The sequence below is a fragment of the Triturus cristatus genome, chromosome 6 (genome assembly GCF_964204655.1).
Source record: "Triturus cristatus chromosome 6, aTriCri1.1, whole genome shotgun sequence".
In the NCBI taxonomy this organism is placed as follows: domain Eukaryota; kingdom Metazoa; phylum Chordata; class Amphibia; order Caudata; family Salamandridae; genus Triturus; species Triturus cristatus.
The window spans coordinates 996,764,907-996,776,911 of NC_140589.1; the positions used below are offsets into that span (position 1 = coordinate 996,764,907).

The window sequence follows — 12,005 nt, forward strand, 5'->3', positions numbered from 1 at the left end:
GACCTCGGGTGAATCTCCACTCGACCTCCGGTGCCTCTCCACGACCTCCGTCGGCGCCCTCACTCGACCTCTGGCGGCTCCGGGTACGACGTCTGCTTTCTGTCAGCGCCGCTTCTCTACCTCAGGCCTCAGGTCTCCAGGCTTCTCGACGTCAGGACTCCAGGAGGACACTGCTGAACAGGTCAGTAACTTGCTGTTCCTCTTCTTTAAGGCCTGTTCCAAATGTTCAGTTCCTTAAGATGGTTTTTCTGGACTTGGTCCCACACAGGGCTCTAGGCTGGGCTTGGTCAGTAGGGACTAGCATCAAGGGTGGGTTTCTGGACCCCACTCCAAGCACTGGATTCCACCCCTGCTGCCTTACTCCGACCTCCTTCTATCTCTGTCCTCTCTCTTCTCCAGTCAGTTGCCAACTGCCACTCTGAGATGGCCTCCCAACATTCTAAACTGCCTCCCACTGTCACAGGGTTCCAGAATGTTACAGAAGGTTCTAGAAATCTCCAGTGGGTTCTGGTGATGTCACAGGTGACAATGGGTGGCCACCATTTTGTGTCTCAGGCCCTCAGACAGAAGTTCCAGGGGTAGGGAAAATGGTCCCTGACCCTGCATCAACACTAAAAAGTCTGGTGGTTCCCAAAAAGGAAAACATTATAACAGGGTTTGAGGCAGAAGTGGGACAAAATAAATAATGATGAGGAGGGACCACCCAAAGGGCTGACAGGTCTAACAGCTCTGAATATATTTTGTTTATGCTTTCTAGGTATCCCCTGGGTGCTATTGTGATTTTTTTAATATCTGGCAAGGTCCACCGAAACGCGTGTCGACCTATTTTGTTCTGATTCTGCTGAACACATCTACTCTACATGTTCGTGGAGATTTTGTAATCTATTGTCTCCCTTTTTTAAAGATATAAGTGTTTGTGAATGTTGTATGAGTCTGCATGAGGTTGGATGTTTTGGTTGAGTGAGCATTTATGAACATATTTTTTCTGTATGGTTTTTCACTCAGGGGTTATTTGCTTAACAGTGTATTGTATTTACTTCCAACCTTTATGTAATAATCTTGTTCACTTGTATGTATTTTTATATGAAAATAGTTTTATATAAAAAAGGAGAAAAAAAGTAAAGACATTTTTGATACATATATCTTCAATGATAAAAAATAAGTTAAATAAACAGCTATGATGATATCAATTTCATCTTATCAATTCTGTTGATGTTATGACATTGTTGTTAAGCCCATGCTGAGTTCAGTTCTATATTGATGAAAGAAATATAGGTCATGAGGGAGCTCTTGATTGTATGTTTTGTTCTTCCCCTCTTCTCCCTGACCTCAAATTATTGCCTTCAGGGGGGGTCCCCCTTTTTTGCATAAGTACTCATGCAATCACCCAGACATTACTCCTACTGTCTTGCAATCACCCAAATATGACCTATTCACTCCATCAATCATCCAGACATTAGTCCTCCACTAATAGAATCACCAGGTCACTAACCATGCACTCATTCAATTACTCAGGGATTACCCATGCACTCCTTCAATCACCCACATATTAGCTCTACGGTCATGCAAATACCCAGATATTAGCCATGCATTTACAAAATCACCTAGACATTAACCAAACACATCTCCAATCACCCAGGCATTACTGATCCACTCATATAATAAACCAGGCACAACTCATGCACTTATGCAATAACTCAGGCATTTCCCATGTACTCCTCCAATTACCCAGTTAGTACCCATGCACTCATCCAATCACTCAGCCACTATTGATGCACTAAGAAAATCACCATGTACTACCCTTGCACTCCTCCAATCATACAGGTACTGCCCATGCACTCATACAATATAATCCATATTTGTAATAATCCACATTTGTAAAGCGCGAACAATCACCCGTAAGGGTCTCTAGGCGCTGGGGGCCGTCGGGAAGATTAAGCAAGCTATTGCCCAGAGTCACACGGTGCTGGGCTAATCTGCCGCCGGCGCTGGGGATCAAACTATGATCCCCAGATTCGGGAGTCAGTCGCCCTGGCCGCGGCGCCACACCTCTTCCACGCATTACCTCTGCACTCATGCAATCACCCAGGCATTAGCTATGCACTTACAAAATCACCTATTCAATACCTATGCAATTAAAAAATCCCCCAGGCATTACCAATGCGCTCCTCCGATCACACAGTAACTACAGTTATGCAATAACCCAGGCACTACGCATGCACTCATCCAATCACCCATGCACTACCCATACACTCCTCTAATCACCCAGACACTACTCATTCACTCCTTCCATTAACCAGCCGCCAGTAGCCATGCACTCCTCCAATCACCCAGCCACTACCATTGCACTTATAAAATCACAATGCACTATTCTTGCACTCCTCCAATCACCCAGGCACTACCTATACACTCATGCAATCATCCAGGCATTACCCATAAACTCATGCAATCAATTAGGCATTACCCATGCACTCTTCCAGTCAGCCATATATTACCTCTGCACTCATGCAATCACCTAGGCATTACCAATGCAAAAAAAAAAAATCCAAACAAGCTTTATTCGATTTTAAACATTAAAATCATAAAAGCAAACATTTTCAAAAGAGAATACATCGTCCGCTGTTAAATATTACAATTCATCAGTCCTCAACTTTCGTAGGTAAAATCCTAAAAAAAGAAAGAAATAAGCATATGAACATTCTATAACTTCCATATACTGTAGAGAAACTGATGTGCGGCACGAGCGTGAAGATGGCAATACTGCATTATTGATATTAGGGAGAAATTTGAATCTTCGGTATATAGAGCGAAGTCCACACTCAAAAATATTCAATTGCCGCATGGAGACATTGAGAAACGAACTGTGTTTGATTCTATTAATATACAGTGATTTACCTGCATTACCATTAGAGATTGGCCTGGTGCAATACATATCATTAACAACAGAAACAGCACGTTAATAATCCATGAAGAAGTCCCAAGAGAGATGAAATGCGTTGGCGGCAGAGCAATTGTATGGTGATTTTAAGAAAGTAATTGATTCATAATAAAGGACGAACGAAAGACAAACTACAATCAAGTCTTTCATCATTAATAGATATATGTATTATGGGAAGTTGAATGAATGTGATATCTTGCGTTGTTTCCACTATAATAAGCAGTATTATGCAAGTTACAGAATAGAATTACAGTTTTCGGGTGCAGGGTTATTTTGTAGTATGTTAACGGTGGTTTCTTAACCACTTATTTGGGATGCATGTGGGTCACATCCCAGGTTGCTGCATCGAGTGTCGACACCAATATAAGAGGCAAATTTACTAGTGACGTCTGGTGCCGATCCTGTTAGAAGCTCTGACCCTGATCGTTGGTTAATATATTCTAGAACTTCCCGAATGATCCACCTCGTACTAATTTATTCCAGCCCAGCACGTTTCTCACAATTCAATTCATTTGATTTTTCCTGGTCCTCCATACACTCTTTAAGAAGCCCACCATAGATCCAGTACAAAAACAATTATCCAACAGTTGTAAATACATAAAAGCAGGGCGGCATTGCCTCCAACCTCCCTGTTTTAAAAGTGGTATTAACCATCTATGCCCCTCGTTAGAATAAAACTTACAAAAGAGGACCACATGCATTGTGCTTTGGGCTGAAGGATTATCACAGGGGCATAGACATAGATCTCTCGACCCGTCATTGATAGTTCGGTAAGTAATTAAGTGGTGGAAAGACCCGAACCTAAATCTTGTTAGGAGGTATCTGTCATATCCACCCAGAATGTATAACAAATAGGGTTGAATATTGCACGTTGTATTAATTAATTGATGTCTGGCCACCATTGGTTTATTCATCTCAAGCTTCAACCTATTTATTTCTAGGTGGGTCATACAGACTTTTTTAAACTCCTTCCGATTGATAAGGTTCATACTGTCGGGCGATTTAAAATACTCAGGGTGACCAATGTCCTGCATAAAATTCTCTATATATTTCAACCATAAAATTTTGCGGGCATTATCTAAACTCTTTGCGTCCTTTATTATTTCCCTATTAAGGCCCGTACTCTCTGCGGTCCAAATTCTATGCCATAGCAGTGCCAGCTGAGCTTTAATTAGGTCAGAGATGTAGACGACTCCAAATTCAGAATGGCAATTGAAAACCGGTGTACTAGTTGGGATTGATGTACAATCTTGAAATCCCCAGATAGCTGCCCCGTAGATTGCTACGCTTACACACTTTGCCTTGTAAATCTTCAATAAAAATTCTGGCGGTCTTTTTCCTAACTTTTTGGAAAAATTTGAAAGAGCCGCGATGGACTTCGTAAAAAGTAGAGACCTGGCCTTAACTGCTGGGGCCCATGAGCCTGTTCTGTTAAAGAGGACACCCAGATAGGTAAAAGAAGTAATAGGTTCCACCTTGCACCCCCCCGCCTGGAAACTTCTATTCTTGTTTTTCACTCTCCCACAGGACATCACAAAACTTTTCTTGGCATTTAATTTTAAACCGAGTCTGTCCATGAATGTGGTGTAGAAGGAGAGAGCCCTTTGTAATCCAACCTGGGTGTGGGCCATAAGCACTGCGTCGCCGGCATAGAGGAGAGATGCTATCGGGCAGGATTTTACAAATGGCGGATCCCTAGTGTGTAGCAGCAACTCCTGTTCCAGGGCATTGGTGTATAAAGAGAACAGGAGTGGTGCTAAAACACAGCCCTGCCTTATGCCACGTTCTATATTGAAAGGGGCAGTACACTCTCCCTCTGTGCCATAACGAACCTTTGCAGTAGCACCAGAATATAGCTGTCTTAAAAACTGGATTAAACCAAGATCAACTTTCAGTTCATTAAGAACGCCCCACAGCTTACCATGTACTACACAATCAAAGGCAGCTGTGAGGTCTACGAATGCTAGGTAGAATCTCCCTGCTTTGGCCTGCGTGTATTTACCAATTAAAATGTTTAAATTCAAAATCTGTTCATTGGTTCCTAGGCCCGCTCTGAAACCATATTGGGTATCACTTAGGATGCCGTTTTCCTCGGTCCATCCCTGTAACCGATCAAGGACAATCCTGCCTGCTGTCTTCATTAAAGAGTCCAACAAAGATATTGGACGATAGCAGGCAGGGTTTTCCCGGTCACCCTATTTGAAGATGGGGACTATGATTGATTCAGCCCATGTATTAATACCAATGCACTTACAAAACCACCCAAGCAATACCCATGCACTAAGAAAATCACCCGGGCATTACCAATGCACTCCTCCAATCACCCAGGCACTACTCATCCACTCATGCAATAACCCAGGCACTACCCATGGACTGCTCCAATCATCTAGGCACAACCCATGCACCCCTCCAATCACCCAGACACTAACCATGCACTCCTTCAATTAACCAGCCAGTAACCATGCACTACTCCAATCACCCAGCCACTACCCATGCACTTATAAAATCACCATGCACTATCCTTGGACTCCTCCAATCACCCATGCACTACTCAGCCACTCATGCAATTATTATTAATATTTTATTATTAGGATTTTTAGGGCGCTATTGAATCATCCCCAAGGGGATCTCTCGGCACCTGGGTAGCAGACAAAGCAGATCGAGATTTGCTGATTAATGACAGAACAACCAGGTTTTAAGAATTTTCTGAAACTGCCTTAGATTGGGACGGGCACGTATGCTATCTGGCAGTCTGTACCAGTAAAAGGGGGAGAGATATGAGAAGGAGCGGCCGCCCATTCTGACTTTCCTAATTCTCAGGGAGCAGAGCAGCTGTCGGTCACTCGATCTCAGTTGGCAGGCGGGCATATATGGTTTTAGCTACTCCATTAGATAAGCTAAACCATTCTCTTGGAGTGATTTAAACACCAGGCTCAAAAGCTTGAATTCTGCTCTTTTCCTAACAGGCAGCCAGTGCGGCTGTCGTAGAAGGGGTGCCGACGGAGTTCGGACAGGTTGATTGAGGGCTAGACTCGCACGGCTGTATTCTGAACAACCTGCAGCCTGGAAAGTAAATCTTCCCTAATCCCTAACATTAGAGAATTTCTGTAATCTAGTCTGCTAACTAGAAGTGCCTGTATAAGGGCTTTTCTGGCCAAAAGGGGGATCCAAGGAAAGATTTTTTCTTCTCAGCATTCGCATCAGGCCAAAGCAGGTGCCCGAGATGGTTTTCACATGCTCCTCCATGGAAAGTCTATCATCAATTATAACACCCAGAATCTTCGCCCACTTTTTAGGTGTAGGAGGTTCACCAAGCGCCGAAGGCCACCAATCTGAGGCCCAAAGCTCTTCTGCTTTTCCGAACAGCAGGATCTCCGTTTTATTGGAGTTGAGCTGTAGATAATTCACATTCAACCATGTGGCTATATTTACCATGCAGTTTTAAACTTTACTCTGGTCGACGTGGGATCCGTCTCAATAGTAACTATCACTTGGGTGTCGTCCGCGTACGAGATGGTATGGAACCCACAGGATCTAATAATTGTGGCCAGAGAAGACACATAGATGTTGAATACGGTGGGGCTTAAAATGGAGCCCTGGGGGACCCCCTTGTCAGCAACCATGGTCTGTGATTTAAACGTGTTCAATTGGACATGTTGTGTTCTATCGGCCAGGAAGCTTTCGAGCCATTTTAGAGCCATTCCTCTGACACCAATCTCTCGTAGCTTATCCAAAAGGATTCTATGAGAGATGGTGTCAAAAGCTGCTGACAAGTCAAGGAGAACTAGCATGGTGGGTGTCCCTTTGTCCAATGCCAGCCTGATCGTGTCTGTTACTTCTGTCAGTGCGGATTCGGTGCTATAACACGCAAGGAAGACTGACTGAGAAGGATCCAGTAGGTTATTTTGTTCAAGGAAGCCCGTGAGTTGTTTATTTATCAAGGCCTCTGTGGGACTTGGCCCTTTTTGGATAAAGTTCCCTAAACTTTTTGCTTTTCCCCTAGACCTTTTTTCTGACATGTGTTGCCAACTTAGATGCTCTGGACACTTTGCCACTGCTAAACAGTATCAAAGTGCAAGTGTTCCCTGTGTGAAGTGTAAGGGTGATTGGTTGTCCATTATTGGTATGTTTGCTTTACTAGTAAAGTCCCTAGTGAAGTGTACTATGTGTGCCGGGGTTAGTAATGCAAATGCTACTGGTGGGCCTGCAGCACTTATTGTGCCACCCACTCAAGTAGCCTTGGAAAGGAAACTCAGGCCTGCCATTGCAGGGCTTGCGCGCAGTTTCCTAAACTGCCATGTTGTTCTGGTAAGTGCACGCACTTACCAGAACCTGCCCTTCCCTTTCCATACACATCAGGCACCCCTATGGTAGGTCTAGGGTACCCCCTGAACAGGGTGCAGGTCATGTGAAAGGTGGGACATGTACCACGTGTGTGCCATGTCCTGGCAGTGAAATAATCTCCATTTCGTTTTCACTGCTGAAAGTCCATCTTGCCCATTAGAATAGAATGGGGAGGCTGTGTAATATGTTTTCCAGCCTATCTCCCCAAAGGCTTAAGATGGAAAGGTGAGGTTTAGTATACCTGAACTCACCCTGCAATAACACATCTTTTTATGAAGATGGTTTTTACATTGTGTGTTTGTAAGACACTCATTTAGAAGTGGCTGGGGTTTTGTGCTTTAAACATTTATGTGTGTCTCTGCCTGGTTGTGGATTGACTGGCTGGATTTGAAAGGGATAGGTTCTGGGGAATATCTTGACCCAGGGCAGGAGGTGAGACAGCACAGACTGACCTGCATCTGGTGTGCAGGAGGAGGAGTAGGCCTAGAGGTGAAGAGGCCTGGGCTGGTGCTATAAAACAATTGTCCCATCTCCTGTTGAGTGATTGAGAATCCAGACCCCCACTAATCAAATGGAGAAGGTGGTAGGGAGGCACCCTGAACTGGTTTGAGCAGGGGTCAGTGCCCTTCAAAGCCATTGAGGGGTATAACTATGTGAGCTGAAGCCCCTGAACTTTGGAAAATGGCTTGGTCAAGTGTGAACAAGACTGGAGCTACTTCGTGGATCAAGAGGAACCTTTGCCAAGTAAGAAACAACTGAATAGACTGCTGGATAGGACTGCTCTTGCTGTGTAATCTGGGGCTGGCCTGCAGTTTGCTGTTTTAACCAAGGAAAGGCTGTAGGGACTTTACTGTGTGCTGTGTCCCCCTGCTTGAAGGACTGTGCTGTGTGCTGTGTCCTGAAGTAACTATGCCCAAGGGCCTGAGGTGAGCTGGCTCTCTGTTTGGAAAGCAAAAACCAAAGCAAGCCTGGCTGAAGACGGCTGAAATGCCAGAAACCGGTCCTAGGAAGTTTGTTTCCGGTCCAGGGAAGACATGGCTTGGCAGTTCGGGCTGGACTGTTCCCATGAGGCACAGGGTCAGACTGATTTGCATATGGCCATGTCTGAACTGTGGTGGCAGAGTGGGCTAAAGAATGGTGGTGGATTAAACCCAGATCAGTTGACTGGGGGTGAGTGCTTGCAATGTTCAACACTCCGTCCATCATTTCCTTTGGTTTTTCCCTGTTTGGAAACACAGGAACACAAATGTTTCCAGAGAAGACTCTCAGATATGCCTTGGGTGTGTGTGATCTGTCTAGCCTGAGACCTTCTCAAGTTGTGCCCTGTGATCTTGGGCACCGGGAATTCCAAACAAGACTCAGAGACGCAGTGTGCGTGTGCTCTGTCTAGCCTGAGTCCTTCGAGAGGATCGTCTTGTGAATGTGTGTACTGAGGAGCCAAGTAATTCTCAGCGACGCTGTGTGCTTGGGGGCAGCCTGAGACTTTCATGTGGATTGGCCCGTGATCGTGCACACCAGTAGAGCGAGTGTGCCTCAGCGATTCTGTGTGCGTGTGCTGTTTGCAGCCAGAGACCCTCACTAGAGGTGCCTGGTGATCATGGGCACAAGAAGATCAAGCGTGTCTCAGTGATGCTGCATGTGTGTGTTGTGTGTAGCCTGAGACCCTCATGAAGAGTTGTCTGGTTAATGTGCACCCGGAGTTCCCGTGAGTCTTAGTGACTCTGAGTGTGGGTGTAGTGTGTAGTATTGCCCAGAAAGTCAGAGATTGCCTCGGAGGCCCAAGTCGCTGGACCAGGAGAGGAGAGTGGGTTCGCGCCCCCAGGTAACGTGTGTCGACTCCTGGGGTGGGGCGCGGTCTCGGAGGGAGACGCTCTCGGCCTCTCTCTCTGTTCTGCAGTTCAAGCCTCTGCTTCGGCTCAGATTGAGGCCCGTGTGCCAAGGGAGTGGCAGCACCGGGGCCTGAGTGTGAAGCTGCAGGTACTGTGTTCTATCTTACCCGTGTGGGGGGGCAACTGTGGCCGGAGACTAACCGCAAGCCAGCACGAGTGGCGGAGAGACCGCCGGAGGCACAGTGAACGGTGCTGGAGTAACTTACGTATTGCATAACTTCTGCATAGCGGTGTATCTGATGATTGTATAATGCATTGCTTTATTTCTGCACAACCGACTGCCTGTTTTGTCGTACTGCCCATTGTATTAGTTTGCCTAACAAACTGCCTGATAGGTGTCTTACGCATTGCACTAGGTTTGCATAATGAACTGCTTGATAGATGTGTTACGCCTTGTTTGAATCCTGCACCATGATCTGCCGGAATGTCGTATTGCACCTTGCAAGAGTTGCATACCGAACTGCTGGATATATGTGTTCCACAGTGCATTAGTTTCGCATAACAAATTGCCTGATAACTGTATTACATGCTGCATTGCTTTTTCCCACCAGAGAGCCATTGCCTTACTAGGGCATAACAGTTTACCACGTTGTTGCTTTACGCATTGCATTACAGTGACAGTGCAAATCACCAGATAACCGTATTACGATCTGCATTATTCTTATGTTGAGAAGTACCTGGCGGTTGCATATCGAACTGCATATTAAGACATTAGGATTACATAGGATTGGTTAGTTTAGCTCAATAATAATAGGCCAGGGGGAATATTACCCCGACGCCTATGTTGGTTTAGTATTGTGTGGTCGCATCGTATATCGTTTTATAAACATATACTTGTTTTCTAGGAAACTCGTCTGGAGTCTATTTGTGGTGTCATCATTGGATTGCTGTGAGCGTAATTGCAAATACTTTACACATTGATCCTTGAAGATAAGCCTGGTTGCTCGTGCCAAGCTACCAAGAGGTTGGAGCGGTGGCTATCTCTGGAGGCGACCTGTCTTTTCCCTAACGTTGGGGCACAATGGTCCAGGGATCTTGGGGATTCTAACAGCCTCCATAATTTTAGAAAGGAATGGGAGAATAGAAATAGGTCTATAACACCTTCGAGGCTCATGACAAAATGGTTCCGTCATTATCATCGGTGCCCCTGTGCTTATGACGGAACCATTCCGCCATGAAGACAGGGGCAGGAGATCCCTCTGCTGCAGACAGCAGAGGGATTTCCTTATCTCCCCCAAAGCCTCGGGAGCTGGGGTCCCCAGGCCCCCTCCCTGCTTTCTGTGCAATGACGATTAGCACGCACGTCGCGCTTTCATCATTGCACAGAAATCGAAACTGAAATGAGCCTTTAGGCTCATTTCAGTTTCACTTTCTATGTGCTCAGGGGGCTATCTCAACCCCCCGGGCACGTAGAAAGACAGGAGAGGTATCCATGGAAAGGGGAGAATCCCAAGCAGGGATCCACCCACTGGACACCAGGGAGGGGGGAGTGGCCCTTTGGCGAGATTTAGTCTTTTTGCTCCCCCTGGTGGGCAGATGGGGGCATTAACCCCCAATCTGCCCCCCCGGGGAGGCAAAAAGCACACTATATGCCAGGGATTTTTTGGGGGCAAATTTGAATTAGGGAGGGGGCTCCCAAAACGGGTATGCCCATGTCCCCACCCCCTCCCCCGCAAAAATTACAGCCTTCCTGCTCCCCATAGGGGGCAGATGAGGCAGTAGACCCCAATTTTTCCCCCAGGGGTGGCAAAAAGCCCACTAGACGCCACGGATTTTTTTTGACAAATTTTAATTAGGGTGGGGGCTTTGGCATGCCCGTTTTGGGCAGCCCCTACCCTAATTAAAATTTGCCCAAAAATCTTCCGGGCATCTAGTGGACTTTCTGCCCCCCCGGGGGGCACATGGGTGCATTAGCCCCCAATCTGCCCTGCCGGAGGGGGAAAAAAGCCTACTAGACGCCAGGGATTATTTGGGGGCAAATTTGAGTTAGGGTGGGGGCTCCCAAAACGGGCATGCCCATGCCACCACCCCCTCCCATGCAAAAATTACAGCCTTCCTGCCACCCTGGGGGGCAGATGGGGCATTAGCTCCCAATCTGCCCACCGGGGGGGGTAAAACACCTTTTGTTGCAGCCACTATGCTTACCCACACAAGTGAGGTACCATTTTTATCGGGAGACCTGGGGGAACGCTGGGTGGGAGGAAATGTGTGGATCCACGCAGATTCCAGAACTTTCCAACACAGAAATGTGAGAAATAAGTGAATTTTTCCGCGAAATGTGAGGGTTTGCAGGGGATTGTGGGAAGGAGGATGATGGGGAACCCACGCAAGCCATACCTCGCTTGACTCCCCCAGGTGTCTAGTTTCCAGAAATGTGTGGGTTAGGTAGGTTTCCCTAGATGTCCGCCGAGCCCCAGGCCAAAAACTCACGGGACCTGCCTTGCAAAACCAGGTTGGTTTGTGATAGGTAATTTTGATGTCGCTTCAATAGCTTTTGGGCCTTTGCCTGTCGCGGGTCCTTGACACACCACGCAAGTGACGTACCATTTTTATCGGGAGACCTGGGGGAAAGCTGGGTGGGAGGACATTTGTGGATCCACACAGATTCCAGAGCTTTCTACCACAGAAATGTGGGAAAAATGTGTTTTTTTACAATGTTTTAGGTTTGCAAGGGATTTTGGGTAACATAACCTGGTGGGAGGCAGTCAACTCCATCCTGGAGTCCCCTGGGTGTCTATTGTTCCAAAATGTATGGGTTTTCCAGGTTTCCCTAGGTGCCGGGGTTAAAAAACTACAGCTAGGCACTCGGCCAAAAAAGGGTCATTTTTCACTAG

General features: G+C 46.4%; 1 protein-coding gene across 2 annotated transcripts in view; it reads right to left on the reverse strand.

Moving 5' to 3' along the window:
• Positions 1-2,539: 2,539 nt before the first annotated feature.
• The window catches only part of LOC146820907 (uncharacterized), a 408,950-nt gene continuing 399,484 nt past the window's right edge, over positions 2,540-12,005 (reverse strand). Inside the window, exon 6 of one of the 2 annotated variants that reach the window (XM_085611785.1) lies at positions 2,540-2,667. In XM_085611785.1, the coding sequence (XP_085467911.1) occupies positions 2,647-2,667 (21 nt within the window). In that variant the 3' untranslated portion in view covers positions 2,540-2,646. The remainder of the gene's footprint in view (positions 2,668-12,005) is intronic. The other variant, XR_014963067.1, reaches the window with a different exon arrangement.